The sequence below is a fragment of the Pelodiscus sinensis genome, chromosome 7 (genome assembly GCF_049634645.1).
Source record: "Pelodiscus sinensis isolate JC-2024 chromosome 7, ASM4963464v1, whole genome shotgun sequence".
Taxonomy (NCBI): Eukaryota; Metazoa; Chordata; order Testudines; family Trionychidae; genus Pelodiscus; species Pelodiscus sinensis.
Genome location: NC_134717.1, coordinates 73209971 through 73231418, shown reverse-complemented (window position 1 = coordinate 73231418; position 21448 = coordinate 73209971). Strand labels below are relative to the sequence as shown.

Here is a 21448-nt window from a genome sequence, read left to right as displayed (position 1 = left end):
GCCTTAAATTACAAATAATATTTTAAAATATTTTATTTTAATTTTAGGGGCTTGCCTTATTGATCGAGATGGAAACCTGTTTGAGTACCTTTTAGATTATCTTCATGGAGAAGTTCGGATACCTGAGGATGAACAAACGCGAATTGCGTTGCAGGAAGAAGCAGATTACTTTGGAATCCCTTATCCTTACAGTCTGTCTGATCACTTAAGCAATGAAATTGAGACATATTCTTTAAGGTCAAATATAGAACTTAAAAAGGTCTTGGCTTTTTTTAAATTTTAAGTATTCGAGAATTCATGTAGTTATTTGGTATCAAATAATGGTTTCAGGGTACAACTTTTGAAAAACCTGTACATACCAACTCAGAATTTCAGGGGGAAAAATAATTTTCTATTTATTAGTGTTGCTAATAGAGTGATGTTAAGGATATGGTAGCATTTTTCTTCATTCTATTATAAGGGCTTTGTATTTTTGTAACATACACATTTTCTGTAAAGCAGTATAATAAGTTAGGGATGTTAAAATGCAATTAACTACATAAATGTATAAGTGCTGTAAATTTCAGAGGTTATATGGTTACACATGGGGGGCAGGAGGCTTCCCAGGAACTGGTGAGCACTGGGAGCTGGCTTTTCATCTGGCCCTGCGCATACTGGGAGCCTGTGTGCAACCGTGAAGGTTAACCAACGAGGCTAGGCTCATCAGTTAACCATGTACACAGTTACACTTTTAAAACCCTCCTCTAAATCTGATTTTTCAGGTCCTCTGTTAAAAGTGACTTTGTAAAATTGGCATTGTGAAGTTCCATGTTTGTGTTTCAGTCACTTCATTTTTAATTTGATTACTTTACAAGATGTTTCGTGTGTCACTCTTGAAAACTTTTCCTGAGATCTAAAAAAAAATGTAATTTTCTTCTGCCATTCCATATAGCAATTGCAGTGCCACTTAGCTACACTAATTAGATATTGTAGTTCTGGGATGCATAAACAGGTGCATCTCAGAGTAAAGAAGTTATTTTACCTTTGTGTTTGGAACTGGTATGTGCTGCTGGAACACTGTCCAGTTCTGTAGCCCACTGTTCAAGAAGGATGTTGATAGGACAGGGTTCAGAGAAAAGCCACAAGAATAATTACAGGATTAGAAACATGTCTAATAATGACAGTCTCAAGGAGCTCAATTTCTTTAGCTTAACAAAGAGATGGTTAAGGGGTGATTTGATTGTAAGTACCTATCGGGTAACAAATATCTAATAATGGGCTTGTGATGGAGTGTGCACAGTCCTACACTGGGCTGGGAGGGCTTAATGCCCCGTGGGTGGAGGACGTCCCCCACCATTGCACTTGGCATGCTCCAAGGGCTAGGGTAGTATAAAAGGGAGCAGCTTAGCTCAGTCTAGGTTGGATGCTGAAGAGGAAAGACCTGCTGAAAGTTCCAGAGGTGGGCCAGCCAGAAGCCTGCATGACAGGATCCGGAGACCTAAATTGCACCTCCAGACCTGACAAAGCTGCAGGAGGAGACTGGCACTGCAGAGCCTGACGACACAGCAACTACTTGTACTGTTCCAATGCTAAATCTGGTAGGAAGTTACCCAGGGAGGGAATGCAGGACTGTTGCTGAGAGTGTGGCCAAGAGGGCACCTCTGACAAGACTGTCTGTATATGGATTGTAACTACAGCCAAGTCCGGCTCCCTGGGCACAGGGCCTGGAAACCTGGCCTGGGGAAACTGGTGACCATCTGTGGGCCTGGGTCCCCCTACTAGGGCTGCTGCCCCAAATTCCTGTGATTCTAACCATTAGGCTGTGCTGCCCTGAACCTCCAGGCTGTGTTATTGACTCTTACCAACTCTAGCCTTTAGGCTGTGCTGCCCGGAACCCTAAGGCTGTATTATAGACAGTGGCCATTGGGTTGCACTCTCATCATATTGTGAGTATGCCCCATCCCAAGTGGTGGAAAATGTGGGCATTGATCAGGACTTGATAAGAAGCCCAGGTGGAAAGATGAGGTTAGGGAAACCTCCCTATTTCTGATACTGGTGGAAGATAGATTTAGAAAAGCTCCTGAAATGAATGGTGCACAACCAACAAAAACAGGCAACCCAACAACCACAGCAACAGACTCAATTAGTACAACAGTTAGCCTGCCCGCACCAACTCCAGATGACTCAGCATCAGGAGCAGCAACAACAGCTGCTCCATGAACTGGCTACCCAACACCAGAACCAACAGAAGGCACTGGTTCAATAGATAGCAGCTCTATTGTGCCCTAGTGGACCCTATTTATTCAGTTGATGGCCTATCTATTCGGTCGATGAAGATGGGGCCAGGTGGCGATCTAGAGGCCTTCCTATTCACCTTTGAATATGTTGTTACAGCTGCCTATTGGCCTCAGGAACACTGGGCCATGTTATTGGCCTCTTATTTGATGGGATAGGCACAGATGGCCTACTTGATACAAGAGATGGCCTACTTGGGATACAAGAGAGGCTTTGCATTATGCAAGGCCGTGTGGTCCAGTATTGCAAGAGATAATATTTGATGACACTGGTATAAGCCCGAGACTTACTGTCTGCAGCTGCATAAGGAAGAGTACCCTGCGGGGGCTCAGCCCCAACACATACAGGACCATTGCAGGGAATTATTGAACTCCAAGAATTTAACTGGCCCTCAGATGGCGGAAGTGGTGGTTCAAGCAGTTTAAACAGGTGCTTCCCGGGGGAGCAAGGGAATGGATCCAGTGCCATAGGCTGACATCACTCACAGCTGAAGTGTCACTAATGGAGGATTACATGTCGGCAGAAGAGACCTGGACCTGACCCAGATGGTCAGAAAGCCCAAAGAAATGAGGCTCTGGGGAATGTATACCCACATTCTTCTTACCCTGGACATGCCAAAACCACCCATCCAGAGCACCAACAGCAAATTAACCAAATACCTGTGAGGAAGTAAAGGGTGAGGAATGTGGCTAAAGAGGCCACGTGGGACTGTTGCGGGAGTGCGGCCAAGAGACACACTTCTGACAAGACTGTCCGTATATGGATTGTAACTACAGCCAAGTCCGGCTCCCTAAGCACAGGGCCTGGAAACCTGGCCTGGGGACACTAGTGTTGCTGGTGTCTGTGGATGGAAATGCAACAATCACTTTGATGGACTCTGGATGCAGCCAGATGATGGTATAAGAGGGACTAGTCTCCAGCCTCCAACCTTCTGGGAATACGATCCACCTACAATGTATCCATTGAGATATATGACCCTAACCAACTGTCTGGGTAAAGCTTGAGGTCTGCAGCCAGGAAGAGGTCCTTCAAATAGGAGTGGTGCCCTGACCAACCTAACTCGTAATACTAGCCTGAGATTGGCCTTTGTTCAAAGAGGTGGTCCTGGAATGTGGAAATAAGCATGGCAATAAGGGGGATCCAGTGGATATAGTGTACTTAGATTTCTAGAAAGTCTTTAACAAGGTCCCTCACCAAGTAACGTTAGTTGTCATGGGATAAGAGAACGTCCTCTCATGGACTGATAACTGGTTAAAAGACAGGAAACAAAGTGTAGGAATAAACTGTAAGTTTTCAGAATGGAGAGAGGCAGCTAACGATGTTCCCCAAAAGTCTGTCCTGGGACTAATCCTATTCAACTTGTTTATAAATGATCTGGAAAAAGGAGTAAATAGTGAGGTGGCAAAATTTGCAGATGGTACTAAACTCAAGATAGTTAAGATCAAAGCAGGCCGTGAAGAACTTCAGAAAGATCTCACAAAACTAAAATGGCAAATGGATTTTAATGTTGATAAATGCAAAGTAATGCATATTAGAAAAAATAATCCCAACTACATATACAAAATGATGGGGACTAATTTAGCAATACCCATTTAAGAGAAAACAACCACTCAGTTTGCAGTGGCAGTCAAAAAAGCAAACAGAATGTTAGTAATAATTAAAAAGGGATAGAGAATAAGACAGAATATCGTATTGTCTCCATATAAATCTATGGAACGCCCACAAATTTAATATTACGTACAGATGTGGTTGTTTTATCTCAAAAAAGGTATATTGGCATTGGAAAATCATAGAATCATAGAATACTAGGACTGGAAGGGACCTCGAGAGGTCATCGAGTCCAGTCCCCTGCCCTCATGGCAGGACCAAATACTGTCTAGATCATCTCTGATAGACATGTATCTAACCTACTCTTAAATATCTCCACAGATGGGGATTCCACAACCTCCCTGGGAAATTTATTCCCGTGTTTGACTACCCTGACAGTTAGGAACTTTTTCCTAATGTCCAACCTAAACCTCCCTTGCTGCAGTTTAAGCCCATTGCTTCGTCTTCTATCCTCAGAGGCCAAGATGAACAAGTTTTCTCCCTCCTCCTTATGACACCCTTTTAGATACCTGAAAACGGCTATCATGTCCCTCCTCAATCTTCTCTTTTCTAAACTAAACAAGCCCAATTCCTTCAGCCTTCCTTCTTAGGTCATGTTCTCTAGCCCTTTAATCATTCTTGTTGCTCTTCTCTGGACCCTCTCCAATTTCTCCACATCTTTTTTGAAATGCGGTGCCCAGAACTGGACACAATACTCCAGCTGAGGCCTAACCAGTGCAGAGTAGAGCAAAAGAATGACTTCTCGTGTCTTGCTCACAATACACCTGTTAATGCATCCCAGAGTCATGTTTGGTTTTTTTGCAACAGCATCACACTGCTGAGTCATATTCAGCTTGTGGTCCACTATAAACCCTAGATCCCTTTCTGCCGTATTCCTTTCTAGACAGTTGCTTCCCATCCCAATCGTCGATGAAGATATTGAACAGAGCCGGTCCCAAAACAGACCCCTGCGGAACCCCACTAATTATACCTTTCCAGCAGGATTATGAACCATTAATAGTAAAAGGTTCAGAAAAGGGCAATAAAAATGATGAGGGGTTTGGGATGGGTTCCATATGAAGAGAGATTAAAAAGACTGTGACTTTTCAGCTTAGAAAAGAGACTGAGGGGGGATATGATAGAGATGTATACAATCATAACAGGTAAGGAGAAAGTGAATAAGGAAAAGTTATTTGCTTGTTCCCATAAGAACTAGGGGTCACCAAATGAAATTAATAGGTAGCAGGTTTAAAACAAACAAAAGGACGTTTTTCTTCATGCAGCTCATGGTCAGTCTGTGGAACTCCTTGCTAGAGGATGTTGTGAAAAACAAGACTTTAACCGGGTTCAAAAAAGAACAAGGTAAATTCATGGAGGTTAGGTCCATCAATGGCTATTAGCCAGAATGGATAGGAATGGTGTCCCTAACCTCTGTTTGTCAGAGGCTGGAAATGGATGATCGGAGGGGGATCACTTGATGATTACCTGTTTCTGTTCACTCCCTCCGGGGCATTTGGCATTAGCCACTGTCAGAAGACAGGACACTGGGCTACATAGACCTTTGGTCTGACCCAGTATGGCCGTTCTTATGCTTTCATTGTTGTTGTTGTTTTAAAGGCACAGAAGGAAAACAGTGTAGCACTCACTGTTTTAGGGTTTGTCTAGAGGATAGTTTTACTATGTTTGGTTGCTGAGTAATTCCCCTGTGACATTTGAATGTGAAAATCTAGACACCACAAACGCAAGTTCCTGATCTACTTTCTTTAGATCATTATTTTATATGCTTTTATCATGCCCCTTCTTATTCTGCTCCTATTTAAAATAAATAATTATTGTCTTTAAGTTTTGTTTCCATGCCCTAATCATTCTTGTTGCCATTCTCTGAACTCCCTCCACTTTCTAATATCCTTTTTGAGGCAGGAAGACTAATACTGCACACATTCTTCTAGATTTGTTTAGTGGAGTTTATTATTAAATGAATTTGAAATAAACTTCAGTTTGAAAAAGTGGTTGTTTAAATTTTTTTTAGTATAACATTAATCCTACATTTTATTTTTTCTAGGCTTTGGTAGACTTCTGTGATTCTTATGGCTTAGTCTGCACCAAGCCTACAGTTTGGGTTCTACACTACCTCAACACATCTGGAGCAAGCTGTGAGAGTAGAATTATTGGTGTGTTTGCCACAAAAGCTGATGGCACTGATGTACTTGATAAGGAACTGGGAGGAAGAATAAATAATAAAAATATGTACAAAAGGTAAGACAGCTGAAGAGAGCGTGCTGAAATGAAACTGTCACTTCTTCAGGCCTGGATCCTTCTTTTCTGTTTGGAAACAGCTATTTCACATAGGTTGAACCTTTCTAGTCTAGTGCTTTTGGGACTTGACTGGTGCTGAACCAGAGAATTTGCCAAACCACAGTAAGTCAATATTGTCTAGCAGCATTGCCAACACTTCCACCGCTTCCTAGGTGCTCAGAAGACGTTTTGGGGTAAATTAGAGCTAAATAACAGCACAGAACACTGATAGCCATGAGTGATGGCTGTAAAAATACATTATGGGACCCTGGGAAACTTGGTCCCACCCATGATAATGGGACATCCAGCAAACTGAAATCATGCCAGTCCATGGATGTTGCTGGACCAGAGAGTGCCAGACTAGAGAGGTTCAACTTGTACACTGTTGTTACTATTGGAAATTAATAAAGTAATGATCTAAAATTAGGCAAGGAATACAATTAGAGAATGTCCACAGAAGGTGGCCATTTTACAGTTACTGTAAATCCTCATTTTGTTTCAAGGACACTTTGTAAAACATTGTTCCCTTTTAAAATTTATGTTTTCATTTAGGAAGATACTTATATTAAATAATGGAGAAAATTGCATTCATGAATCCTTAGAGCAGAAAACATGCACCATTTCTTAGTTATTAATGGAGTCACATTTTAAAATCTTATCAGACGAGACAGGAAGAAGAGAGAGACAACAGGGGAATGAAGAAATGAAGGCAAAAGGAAATTGTCTAACTTATGCTTGACATAACAAAGGACATGTACTCCCTTGTGGAATCCGTCATTATGGGTTTTTAAGTGCAGAATAGACAGTCACCAGTCTAGATCAGCGGTTCCCAAACGCCAGGCCAGGGGACGAAAAAAGCCCCGAGTCCCCCCACTTCGGATTTGGCTTGCAGGGAAGAAGCTCCACATGCTGCCGCTTCCCCTTCCGCTTCTCTAATTGGGAGAACAGCAGCTCATTGACACACTGCCTGGAGACTTTCCCCACTGCTCCCACTGGCCAGAATCTAGCCAGTGGGAGGCCATGCCTTGGAAACAGTGCCTGGGAGCAGGGGGGAAAGGGGAGCACAAAGGCAAGTAAGTACCCCCCCCTCATGTCCAGACCCCACATTCCCAGTCCACTCCTGCATCCTCCCCTTGGCCAGACATGCTACCTCCTGCACCCCACCTCCCACCCACCCAGACCTTGAACCCTCACCCCCTTCTGCACTCCACCTCCCTCCCAGATCCTGCACCCCCATCCCTATCTCACTCGCTGGCAGTGCTGTCTTGCACACTGGATCCTGAGAAGATTAATCTGGCCTGAGGCCTTGAACCTCAGTCCTACCTACCCTTCCGCCCGCCATGGGGCTGGAGTGCCAGGGGAGTGAGGTGTGTCAACTTGGGGCAACATCAGTGAAGGTTGGAATTTTTTTGAGGATTTTTTTTGTTTCTCACTTGTATGATTCCCCATCTGATTTTTCTGTGGGTCAATGGGCCCTGACCCAAAAAATGTTCCCCACCCCTGCCATAAATAAAGAAAATATTGAAATCTTTTATGATGGATATAAATTAATATTTTACTTTATTTAAAATGAAGTTTGATAAACTCATATGAGAAAGTTAAACTTTTTAATCTGTTTAATAATTTAAATTAATATTTCTTTTTTTAGTGCTGAAATTAAACCATTCTCCCTAGCTGCAGCACTAGTAAAATGGAGTGGGAATAATTATGTAACTGCAAGTTTCTATTAGCAACTGGTGGTCCGCGGGAAGGTTTGCATTTAGCCAGGTGGGCCATGGACCAAAAAGTTTGAGAACCACTGCTATAGAATAAATACCTATTGCTGACAATTCATGTCAGCAGCAGGTCCAGTGAAGCTGGAGTTGGACACTTTTCCGGTACAAGTATAAGCAAAGATTAATTAGTGTAGCTGCATGCATTGCTGATGACCATTTTCATAGTGGGTATTTTTTACAGGAGACAGCTGGATCAAAGTGGTACTGATTTATGGAAATGAAAAGGGCATTAAAATATTATATCTGCTTTGGAAAAATCTAAGAAATCTTCGTTTCTTTGTGGGTAAAGGAAGGGAGTGAAATATTGTTTTGAGGCTTTCGTAAAACATGCTATTTTTAAAGTATTAACTGGATTAATCACATAGCTTTTAATTTAAAATATTTCTAGAGTGGCTGGAAGTAATGTCCAATACATCTGGAGTTATTATTCAGTGAGTGAACTGAAAAAGATGATGGATGCTTTTGATGTCTGGGAAGGGAAAGGTACAGTATTCATTCTTTTCTTCCAGCTTAGTAGTTAGGCCTCTGAAGGAAAGAATAAGAAATCCAAAGTGCTCTGTTCCTCACCAAATGACCAGAAAATTACATTTCTGAATGTTTTCTGTAACTTATTAAGTGCCACGAGGAAAGAGAACAACCTTAGTCATTCTTTGAAAAATGAGTTCTAGGTATTCCTTAAACTGAGAATGTTGAATGGAAATTAATTTTAACGGGAATTGAGCTTTACATCCTACAACATGGGTGGGCAATAAAATGGTGGTTTGCCAGGGTTAGCCCCTGGTGGGCTGCTGCTGCTATATTTGCCTGCGCTTCTGCAGATACTGGCAATCGCGGACTGCAGCTCCTATCGGTAGGGAATGATGATCTGTGGTGAACAGGAGCTGTACCTGTGGAGGCACAGGTAAACAGTGGGGGGGGGGCCCCACTAGGGGCTAACCACGGTGGGCCTGATTTGGCCCATGTCCTACAAGCTATTGTATATACTCTATTATAGCCAATTTCTGTTGGTAAAAAAAATCACACTGTGAAGGGTAGGGGTCGTTTTATGATTGGGTCATTGTGCTTTACATTTTTTTTCCATTGCGGGGGGTTGGCAGACTTTAGTTCTCAGCCTAGCAGGGCAAATCACTGGTGCACCAAGAATGTTTTATGTAGCTGGAGTGTCTGTAGGCACAGATCCCCTCAGGTCCCAGTCACTGCCATTCGCTGTTCTGGATCAATGGGAAAGGTGGGAAGCGGTGGCCAGCACGTTCCTTGGCCCGCACTGCTTGCCTCTGCTCCCATTGGCTGGGAACGGTGAACAGCAGCCAATGATAGCTAAGACGCTCCAAGTGCACAAACATCCCAGCATGCCAGCAGTTTGCCCTACTGGTCTGGGAACTGACCATGCTGTGGACTCTGCTGTATTTTAAAAGTTGGATTCAGAAGAGACACACAAAAGTTTTAGTAGATTTATTTTAATGCAACCTAACAAAAAACCTGCTGTAATAACTGAACAAATATGTATTCACATACCTTCAAAATGACAGTCCACGTTTTAACGTCTTATATCATTTTAATGCACATACTTAAAGTCTTAAAACCCTTCAAACTCTGAATCAGTCTGCAATTCACCATACAATTCATTAAACTCAGCTTCAGTCATAGCTGCTCCTGCATTGTCATCATAGATGTAAGCAATGTCGTCCTCAGATTCAGATTCCTTATCAGCCTCCATCCTGTCATCAGCAAATGTGGCATTGTCTTCTGACCCATCAGGCACATTGCTGATATATTTCCTAAATGATTTTTCTAGCGTTTCCAAGGGAATGGACTTCCATGCATCCTTGACCCACTGAGCAACCATATTGACTTGGGGCTCCATCAGATTCCCACCTTTTGTCAACTTCGCCATGCCTGAGCACATCTAGACAGACCACATTTTGCGTAACCTGACCTTAAAGGGTTTGTTCAGGCAGACATCAAATGGTTGTAGAACAGAAGTTAAGCCTCCAGGCATAACAGCCAAAGTATTTTTCATTTTTTTTGGCCACATGTCTCACCTCATCTGTCCTGTGTGCCCTGAATGGGTTCCAAACAATCATAAAAGGTTTCTTGAGAAGTGCTCCTGGTCTCTTATTCCACACTTTTTCCAGCTATTCGAAAGACCCGCTTTCATCCATCTATTCCTTTTCATGTGCATGCATGATGACACCCCCTGGAAATTTCATAGTTTTAGGCAAGAGTTTTCTTTTGAAAACAATAACAAGGTGGAGCTTTGATCTATTGGCCAAACATGTAAAATGGATTTTTTTCATGGTCAGTGGCTTTAATTAAAACTGTTTTTTTCACCAATACCAGTTACTATTCTGTTGCTCAAGAGATCAAATGTCATCAGTGTTTCATCCCTATTTCCTATTTATGACAACTCAAACGCACATTACTTTCAATATTTTATATCTTTGGAAAGATTCAATTTTTCTTCAAGGTCTCTTGGAAGCTTTAGTACTATCTTCTTTTGCTGCCGAAGACAGAGACCATGATGGTTCATGAAGTGAACACACCAACCTGTTAATGCAAGCTTTTCTGACTTGTTTTTGTTGTCTTTGACATTTGCAAAGCATGCAGTTGAATTCCAGTTCTAGTGACAAGGTACCCATTTTGTCGACATTCAACAACCCGATCATTGAGATCTTTCTCCAACTCAGGAAATGAAGCATGCCTTGCTGGACATTTTTTCTTGCTTCTTGGCATGTTTTTAGTGTTGCTTTATTTTTTCGCGGTTCTCTTACCTGCTTCTCTTGGATATAGAATTCATGAACAGCATTACAATTATTGTTTGCTTCTGATTATTCAACAACTTTAAGTTTAAATGCTGCATCATAAGCAAGCCATTTTCTTTTGATTTCACTATTGTTCATTTTAAATTATGGTATAACATTTTCAGAAAATAATTTATAGACTGTAGAATTTTACAGAGGAATGTCACTTGCTTTATCACTGTCAAATTATAATTGTTCATTATTTCAAAGAAGCTCTGCAGATTGGCACGTCTGGGGCAATAACAGGCTATTTAAAATTTATTAAAGATTTCATTGATTCTGCACATTATATGTTCAGATTGCTTAAGGTGAGTCGACACTGCACCCTTAGCTCAAAATAAGCTACGCAATCTGAGCTATGCAAATTGCGTTGCTTATTTCAAAATAGTTTATTTTGTAATTTGGTGCTGTCTACAAGGTGCCAAATTTCAAAATAAACCGCTCTTCCAAAATGTCCTTTAATCCTTGTGGAACGAGGTTTACAGAGACATCAGAATAGCACACCCATTATTTTGAAAGATATTTTGAAATAATGGGCGTGCAGTCAAGATTGGGAATAGCTATTTTGGGATACCGGAAGTATCCCGAAATAGCTACCCCATGTCTTAACAAGCTGCCCGTTATTTCAAAATATTTTTCGAAATAACGGGCGTGCTGTTTCGGTATCCCTGTAACCCTCATTCCACGAGGGTAAAGGGATGTCTTGAAATCGTGCATTATTTCGAAATCTGGTGCTGTGTAGACATGCCAAATTTCAAAATAAGCTATTTTGAAATAGAATTGAAATAAAATACGCAATTCACGTAGCACAAATTATGTATCTTATTACGAGTTAAAGTGTTGTATAGGTGCACCCATAGAGACTAAGAAGGTCCAGTGGTCAACATGCAGGAAGAGATCAAATTGCTCATAGCAGACTGACACCAGTGCCATAGTACTATTATTCATTGTATTTTTCTGATTGTCTTGTAAGTTCTAGCATTTTGTGATGTGGAAGGGTCAAATTTCATTTAGATACAATTTAAATAAAAATAAAATTTTAGCACTTTTTTTCAAAGAAATGAATCCTGAATTGCATCTGCAACAGCGGTCAGCAAACTTTGGCTCCCAGCCTGTTGGGATAAATCACTCGCATGCCGGGAGATTTGTTTGCTTGCAGTGTTTGAGGGATGTGCTAGCTGGAGGCATGGAGCCTCTCAGCTTCCATTGGCTGCTGTTTTCTGTTTCCAGAAAGCCTTTTTTGACAGATCCTGTAAACCTCCTTACAGGAGGCATAAAGGATCTGTCAAAAAATGTTTCTTTCTCGACAGATCCCCCTCTAGACTGCTGCTTTTTGTGCAAAGTGCTGAGTCGGCAAAACATGGCGGCCATTTTAATGCAAATTAAGCATGGGATATTTAAATCCCTGCCTCATTTGCAACGTCGACCTGCCTAATCTGCATCCCTCTGCTGACAGAGGGATGCAGTCTAGACATACCCTAAGAGACACGCAGTATTGATATATAAATACTTGTCAATTATAGTTCTAAAGCAGAGATCTTGAATATAACAACAATTTTTAGCACTTACATATGTACACATGCTTTTAGTATGTTTCCTCAGATGTTGTTAAGTATCTTGTCTTAGGAACTTCAGGTTTCAGCTACTGGAGAATGCCCCAGCTGATTGAATGTTGGACTCTTGAAGAACGCCCTTTAAAAGGAAGTCTACATCACATGTCTCCAGTTCGTAAAAGGTATATTCACTGATTCAAACTCCGATGCTAGAGATCCACTGTAGAATGCACTACTGTTTTTGTAAAAGACTAAGTTGTTTTCTCTTACAACTTTTAGACACTGTTTAAGTAATCTTTTGGAATAATGATGAACTTTGATTTTCTGTTTTTCATTCTTCCCTGTCTCTTCATTACACATTTCCTTTTTTGATAATCTTATTTTCATCAAAGGGAAGAGAACTGGAAATCTGACCTTAGTAGAAAAAAAAATAACTTAATTTTGGCCTATGGGAATGTTTTCCTTATTCAGTAGTCCTACCCTACAAACACACACTTTAAAATGGGCAGAGGAGGTTCCAAATTTTAGAGTGAAGATTTTTTTTTGTTACTGGTCCAGTTATCTGAAAACTGTCCTAAAGTTTAATTATTCACTTGTTTATTTCTCTTACGTTCCCTCACCTCCTTAAATATACCGGTATGAATTAATTATAGGTAGAGGGTTTGTATATTTCTTATCTCTCTGCTCCTTCCACAACTTTTTCCTCTTCTATATTTTGTTCTTTCTTCTGTTGAAGTTTCTCCCTACTTAAACTTTTTTTGATGGTCCTCCAGCATATCCTTTCATTCTGACCTTGTTCTGAAAGATCTCATGTAAAAATTATCCCTGCATTACTCCTAGTATATTGTTGATGTGGTGTTTCTCAGATACCCAGAACTCGTGACCACCTTGTTACCCCATGCCTCTAGGGTAAGAGTGGGGAACCAATTTTCCATCACAGGCCATTAACCAACAGAAAAAAATTAGTTTCAGGCTACACATGAGCAAACACAACATAATTTAGGTTTTTTAAGAAAAAGAAATATAAAATGTTCAACTCACCTGCCCAGGGAGGGGTGGAAGCTTAGGGCTTCCAGCCCTCAGCGTAGAAAGCTAGGGCTCACAGCATTAGCTCTGTGGGGAGTAATGGAGACATCCCACAAGCTGGATGATATTAAACAACAGGCCAGATCCAGCCTGTGGGTCATATGTTCCTCATCCCTGCTCTAGGGAGACTAAGTCTTTCTTGTGGTAGCTGGGTGTCAGTTCCCTTGTTATCCTGACCCTTTTAGCCACTCAAGATCTCTTCACTGGATTATGCCAGTGCTAACTTCACCTTGCAGACTAACAATTAGTACACCCCTATTCCAAGGCGTTTAAAAATTATTGACAAAGTGATATAGGCTTCACTTCAATGTTTGTGCTCCCCATTTACCCCTTGCCCAGAAATAAATTTCTAAATTCTCTCTATGACCTACTTTTAGTTTCAATACAATATAGTCTTTGTCAGCCCTCATATGTTCAAATTTCATGATCTGCTGTTTTAGTATAACTTGGATTTCCACCAGTTTTATTTATGTTATATCCCTGATGAATTTAAATCTCCCTGGCATCTGTTCATTTTCCATTGCTACAGAGACTGAGAGAAAGTGTTTGTTGACCATTGTAGAAAAGCTAGCTACTTCTGCCAAGAACATACATTTGCCTTTTTTGTGATATCCTATTATCCTATAATCCTATTTACTTACCTTTCATTTGTTCTCTTGAAAACTTTTAGTGAAACCTTCTTTTCATTTGTGATCTTTGCTTTTCCTATAGCTGTATTACACTCTTTAATTTGGTAATCTTGTCAGTACTCCTGTCTACCAGATATATATTGTTAACACTTTTTAAAAACATACTGAGACTTTATTATTGGGTGTCACATGAGATCTTTGCTCATACCCTAATTTAGCTGAATATTTTCAACTTCTCTCAGGGTATGTCTACACTACCACCCTAGTCCGAACTAGGGTGGTTAATGCAGGCAACCGAAGTTGCAAATGAAGCCCGGGATTTGAATTTCCTGGGCTTCATTTGCATCTTGCCGGGCGCCGCCATTTTTAAATCCCTGCTAGTTCGGACTCCGTGCCCGTGGCTACACGCAGCACGGACTAGGTAGTTCAGATTAGGCTTCCTATTCCGAACTTCTGTTACTCCTCGTGGAACGTGGAACAAGGTGTACTGGTAGTTCGGAATAGGAAGCCTAATCCGAACTACCTAGTCCGTGCCGCGTGTAGCCGCGGGCACGGAGTCCGAACTAGCGGGGATTTAAAAATGGCGGCGCCAGGCAAGATGCAAATGAAGCCCGGGAAATTCAAATCCCGGGCTTCATTTGCAACTTCGGTTGCCTACATTAACCACCCTAGTTCGAACTAGGGTGGTAGTGTAGACATACCCTCCCTGTTTTAATTTTCATTTCTCTCCTTTACTGCTCTCTCATACATTTTCAGCTGATGCTTTCTGCATATCAGCTCCTTTTTAAGATATACTTTAATGGTGGCTCATAACTTTGAGCTGCATAAAAGTGTAAATACACCTGACACTGGAATTAACAAAATATCAGATTTGAGAGTGAATGTTGGAGAAAAGCTATTTCATAATTATAGCTTAATTATGTGTGATGTATAGAATAACTAAAATACTTAGATTGCTACTTTAGAGACAGTCTTTTGTTTTATAGACGATTAATAGACTTTACTGAAGAGGAGGAAGATGGCCAGAACTTTAAAGCTGGTCCTAAACCAATTAGATTTTCCGGTCCCTCAACAAGTACCCGCATCAAAGTCAAGAACTCATCTTCATTAAAGGTAGCTGCCAGTAACACACCTTCACATTCTGTGGTAACTTTTAAGCGACCGAGCAGCGATAGTTTGATACAGCGCAAAGTAGTGCTAAAAACTGAATCCCCAACATGCATATCATTGCCTACAAGTTCTCAGGCATCTTATGAAACTGAAGATGTTGAAAATGAGGCAACATATCAAACTACCTTCAACACTTCAATGTTTAAGAAACCCACAGCCACTCGTGTGGTAAAACTGAAGCGGACTCCACTGTGTATTGCATCACCATCTCAGGCATCTTCCTCACCGAGTACAACAGGTGAGCAGGAAGTTCCTGCTGTTGAAAGTCCTACTACTTCTACATCACTAAGAGAGGGAAAAAATCGGATATATCAACAATGAATAGGAAGATCAATAACAATTTGGAGAATGACAAACTTGATGATAATATTTAACTCCTTAGTCCAGGGAGCAGAGACTTCCAAGCATGATCTGCTAAAAGAAAAGTTTCTGACTCTCGTGTCAAGGGCCAAACACACATCTGGGACTATAATTTATTGCTAGAGCTGGTAAGAAATCATGGAGAAAAATAGTAAAAAATACATGAGCAAAAGGTTTTAAAATGTGTAGTTAGTTGTGAGTGTTTTTACTTTTAACCTTTTGGGACGGGGGCAGGATGTGTGGATTTTGAAAAATATTTTTGCAATACACTCTCATAGACTCATAGACTTTAAGGTCAGAAGGGACCATTATGATCATCTAGTTTGACTCCCTGCACAATGCAGGCCACAGAATCTCACCCACCCACTCCTGGAATAATCCTCTCACCAATATCTCAGATATTGAAGCCTTCAAATAGTTTAAAGATCCCAAGATGCAGAGAATCCTTCAGCTGTGATCTGTACCCCATGCTACAGAGGAAGGCGAAAAACCTCCAGGGCCTCTGCCAATCTACCCTGGAGGAAAATTCCTTCCCGACCCCAAATAAAAAGTTCTCTATAGTAACTCCTATCGTCCCTCCATTGGCCTATTTACCACTGATAATGAAATCATTATCATGGTAACATGATTAGTTACCAAGATCATGTTATCTCATCAAATCATCCCCTTCATAAACCCATCTAGCTTTATCTTGAATATTTACTTAAATCACGTTGCCATGGTGTTACTGTCTTTAAAAAATAGAATATACCCCACACATAAGCAAACCAAACCTAGCTGACTCAGTTATAAAGGTCAAGATTTAAAAAAAAAATTGAGACTAAAAGTTAGGTTTCTAATTTATATTTTTAAATTGGAAAAAATAGGCCACATTAATTAGTAAGGGGGGGGGGGGAGATCCAGTCTTGGATCCCCCCTCAGTCTTCTTCTGTCCAGATTAGTAAAATACTAGACATTGTAAAGGTGTCTGAATTACCAAGAATAAGGAGCAGGGTTGCTGGCTTCAAAGTGCTTTTTGGGAAGACTATAGGAAGAGCAGTTTAACAGCAATGATCATCCCATCTGCCATAGAGGAGGAACTAAGAAATGTAAGGGGAAATAGCCTGTCATAGCAGCAACTGGGCAGGTTCTTTTCTTAGAATTGAGACAACCATACATGTATTACATTTCCAAGGGAGAGTGATCTCCAGTAGGAAGTTACATGGATGAGCTAGGCTTAGGTTATGTTGCTTAGGAACTGGAACATGCCTGGCATCACACGGCTGCAGTCCACCCTGTCCAGCAATTGCAGAAAGGCTCTTACACCAGACACACAGCTGTGATTGACTTGTTCTCCCCCGCTCCCTTCAGAGACAGGCTCAGCCTCTTTCCAGCTTAGGAAACAAAACAGTAGAGAGTTTTACTTTGAAAAATGAATAAACAGCAAAAATATGAGGCTGCGTACTGCTTTTAGTTGCATGAGTGTACATTTGTACTAACTCAAATGAAATCATTTGGTGCTTCAGATTTACCCCAGTGTAGCAAACAAAATTGTATGCCAATGTTTTGACAAAGTGCCTTGATTTTTCTTGGATGTTTAGACCAATATTACTTAATGTGATTCGTATAGTGCATATCTTTGCTGGTCTTGCTTGACTAAAAAGAGTTTTAACATTGCCACTCCCAAGTGTACAAAAATCACATGATAGAATTTAATCATGAGACTTGTAAAAATATGTTAGGAAGTGCATTTTTTTTCAAGATCCGCACCCACGAAGGCTAGAACTTCCTGTACCTCCTGTAGCACAGGTGCTAAGAAAAACATCAAATATCATGGGATTTGGCAAAACTGACTTACATTCTGAAGGCCAGGTAGATGACCCAAGATAGAAACTTTGATATTTTTAAATGAAAGTTTAGATTATATAGAAAAGAGCAAACATTATGGAAAAATACTTAATTTGTATAGTCTGCCATTTCCTTCTGTCCATTGGCCCTAGAGTCTGGAATATTTCTAGATGTTTGAATGAAAAAAATCAATTTTTTCATATATATTCAATTTTGATTACTCATTATTTCATAACGGCACTGTTTGTAGTGTACAGTACTTTTAATCTTTCTTGAAATGTATCAAGACTATTTCCTTCCTACCTGCTCTTCAGCGTTTGATGCTTTTAAACTATTTTAAAAGATACACTAAAGGTCAGCAATAATCTGGAATTATTTTATGCACACATAAAAAATGCTTCAAGAAAAATCTTATGCAATTTTATGTGCTGGCATCAGTTTACTATTTACTTTAGGTCATCTTTCCTGAGAATAAAGTACTGTTTAAAGTATTATTATTAATTATAATAATAATTATTAATTATGACTGCCAAATCCATAGCACTCAGAAGCCTTAGCTGTGCAGCACAAGACTGAAATAAAAGGCAGAAATGGCACCTGAGGATGGAGGAGACATAATTAAATAAATAAATGATAATAGCCTTAGAGGCACTAATCTAATCCATCAAACTAAATAGGCATTGCTGTCATTTTCTTGTTAACGTGTGTCAGCTCTCTGGGCTGTTTGAAAACACACAATTCTGCTTACACAATGTTTGGCAGCACAAGTGTTAAGTATGCAGAAGAGTACTATTCCAAGTTAATGCTTAGAAAATCATTCACATGTGACTGAGCATGTGGCTGTGAGACAGAAGCCTGTTATCACCAGCTAGTACATGTGATTCATACAGCTGCAATTCAATGAACTGCTTCAGAAAATGGAGTATTGGTTTATACTATACTTAACTGAAACAAATTGATGTTATTTCATATGATAGGCACATGTTCATATTGGTAGTGCTAAAAAGTAATTCATGAAAGCGCCACGGAAATATTACCGAGATAGTAGTTGGTATTGGGTTTATCTGTTAAAATAGTGTAGGAAGGTCTTTAACAACATGCAGAGCAAAATCATTTTTATAAACAAATATGATGTTACTTGAAGGGAAAATGCATGTTTTCTGAACCCAGCGGTATGCTAGCTCAGTCTTGTTTTTATGTCATCTCTTCTGCTCTGCTAATAATATAAGCTATGCCTAGCCATTTGTATGCTTCTCTTTGAAGAGACCTCAGATCGTCGAGTCCAACATCCTAATCAGGACCAATACTAAATCATCCCAGCCAGGGCTTTGTCAAGTTGAGACTTAAAACCAGATAGAGATTCTGCCACCTCTCTAGATAACTCATGCCAGTGCTTTTCCACCCTCCTAGTAAAATAGTTTTTCCAACTTAGTCTTCCCCCTCTGCAGCTTGAGACCATTACTCCTCGTTCTGTCATCTGTCACTACCGAAAACAGCTTCTCTCCATCCTCTTTGGAACCTCCCTTCAGATAGTTGAATCCTGAAAGCCACTAGTCCAGGGGTTCCCAAACTTTTTGACACAGGGACCAGTAAATCCATTCACAAACTTTTGGAGGACTGGTAATGTTCATTTGCATATTTGCATATTCATTAATCAAATGATGAATATTCAAATAAGTTGTTTCTGGTCTTCCCAAAACCCCCAGTGCCAGCTTTAGCAAAGCTTTTGATATGGTCACCCACAATATTCTTGCCAGCAAGTTAAGGAATATGGATTGGATAAATGGACTGTAAGACAGACAGAAAGCTGGTTACACCAGGGTTTCACAGACTTTTTACTTTAGTTGGAATCCTTTTTTTTCAGTACTGTTTTTTGCAGCCCAAAAATACAAACACATAAAAAACAAACTGAGAAAATACCAGACATAGAACATGTCTGGTATTTTCTCACTAGGTAAGTTGTATTATTACTAGATGTAGCAGTTCGTAGTTTCGAACTGCCTGGCTGGTAAATGTGCTCAGGCTGCATGAGTGTGTCCGCCAGCCAGACAATTTGCAACTACTGTACTCGAGGGTATGTGTGTGTGGGGGGAGCAATAGAATCCCCGGGCTGAACTAACTCGTGCTTTGTGCTTTGGGGGGGAGAGGGGGGCAGCGCCCCGAGATCTACATATGGCCGGGTCACTCCCACTCCCCGCAGGCTGATTCATTCCTCCCCCCTACCCCCCTTGCTGCGCCTCTGGCCAGCCCCACTTCCCCCAACCCCCTCCCGGGCAGCCAGTTCTCCCCCGCTTCTCCTCCCAATCTCCCTTGGCCAGCCCTGCTGCCCCCGTCCAGCCCTCCTTCCGGCGGCCGCTTCCTCCCCCCAATCTTCCCCAGCCAGCTCCCTGCCCCCAACCTCGTGCCCCCCGGCAGCCCTGCTTCCACCGGCCCCCCAATCTCCGCAGACTGCCCCGATTCCCCCGTCCAGTGCTGCTTCTGGTGGCCGGCTCTCCCTTCCTCCTCCTCCCCCTCCACTTCCCCTAGCTAGGACTCTGCCAGGAGCCGGAACATCTGGCTGCAGACTCTGCCCGGGCCGGCAGAGGGCTTGGAGGACCCGGCAGCACACGGGCACTCCGGGAGCGCAGAACACCCCGGCAACCACTCTGAGGCCTGGTACCGGGCTGTAGCCCATAGTTGGGGAAACACTGGCCTAGTGAGATTGCAGAATCTCCATCACTGGAGATAGACAGACACGTGTCAGGGATGAGCTTGGGCAACTCAACTTTGGAAGCCCAGGGGCCACACTGATACTTACAGAACATGCTGAGGGCCTCAACTTAAGTGTGGTTACATATGCAAGTAAATCTATACAAATAGCTTCTCTCACACGGACAGGCATGAATACAAAGATTAAGGCAGGACACACAACACACAGGCCCCATTTAAGTCAGTTCTGCTGATATTAATAAAATTCAATATTTACCCGATTTCCACCCATGTGACAGCACTTTTCATGAGCAATGACAGTCCAAGAATGTAACTACTAAAACACATCTCAACAGAAGATCATTACACTGGTTACTTTTTTGTTTCAGCTCCCACTCGCCGGCCACATGTTGATCCCCATATAAACCCAAACTGCACCGCGGAGCACAAACAAACTGGCCGTGGGCAGCATAACAAGTTCTTAATAAATATTTTTAAACCTTTACTTTTTCTCTCTGCTGCCAGGTCTCCTCTCCTTGCTCCATCATCTCCCCTGGTGCCTGCTGCCCCCCAACTCCTCACCCTCCTCTGCTGTCCTGACTCCTGCCCTTCTCACTGCCCTCAGCCCTCCTGAGACCTGCCCCCCTCCACCAGACCTTCTCTCCCCCCTGTGCCCACTCCTCCAGTAGCCTCACTCTGATCATGTGAGCTACCCCTCTTCTAACACCTCCCTCTACACATCTGCCCTGCCTCTCTCCTCTGGTGCTGGTCCCTCCCCTGCAGGTGTCTGCCCTTCTGCTTCACCCCAGAATCCCCTGGTACCTGCACCTTCCCTTAGGCCTGCACCCTCCTGGTGCCTCCCCCTTCCCTTACTGCCCCTGCCCCCTTTGCCCTCTTTTTCCCTGATACCCACCCCCTCACCACTCTCTGCCCCATTCCCCTCCTGCCCCTCTGTGCCCTCACACATGCCTTGCTCCATCCCCACCTTTCTCATGCCCACCCCTCCTTTCTAGCCTTCTCCCAGCACCTCCCCCTCCAGCCTCCAATGCTCTTCCCCGCTCCTCTTCTCTCCTCTCCAAGCATCACCCTATCCCCCCTCCCACTGACACCTCCCCTCCTACCCTTTCCCTCATTGTCTGCACTTGGCCCCCTGGCATTTGTCTCTCTTGCACCCTGTCCCTTGGTGTCTTCCCCTCCCAAGCCCCTTTTCCTTCCACCCCTCCCCCCCGCTGCCCAAGCCCCTCCCCTCCCCCCCGCCCAAGCCCCAGCCCCTTCCCTTCCCCCCCGCCCAAGCCCAAGCCCCTTCACTTCCCCCCCCGCCACCGCCGCTTCCTCTTCTCCTCCCCTCCACTCCACCGCCGCTGCCACACAAGCCCGTTCCCTGCCTTCCGCCTTCCATGTTG

The 21448-nt window shown here is 42.3% G+C and overlaps 1 protein-coding gene across 4 annotated transcripts in view; it reads left to right on the top strand.

The window, feature by feature from the left end:
- The window catches only part of KCTD18 (potassium channel tetramerization domain containing 18), a 29735-nt gene extending 9634 nt beyond the window's left edge, over nt 1-20101 (top strand). For 2 of the 4 annotated variants that reach the window (XM_075934283.1, XM_075934284.1), the window contains exons 4-8: nt 48-259; nt 5924-6117; nt 8320-8414; nt 12359-12467; nt 14987-20100. In XM_075934283.1, the coding sequence (XP_075790398.1) occupies nt 48-259; nt 5924-6117; nt 8320-8414; nt 12359-12467; nt 14987-15491 (1115 nt within the window). In that variant the 3' untranslated portion in view covers nt 15492-20100. Of the gene's footprint in view, nt 1-47; nt 260-5923; nt 6118-8319; nt 8415-12358; nt 12468-14986 lie in introns of all 4 variants that reach the window. The other 2 variants (XM_075934282.1, XM_075934281.1) reach the window with 2 other exon arrangements.
- Nucleotides 20102-21448: the final 1347 nt, after the last annotated feature.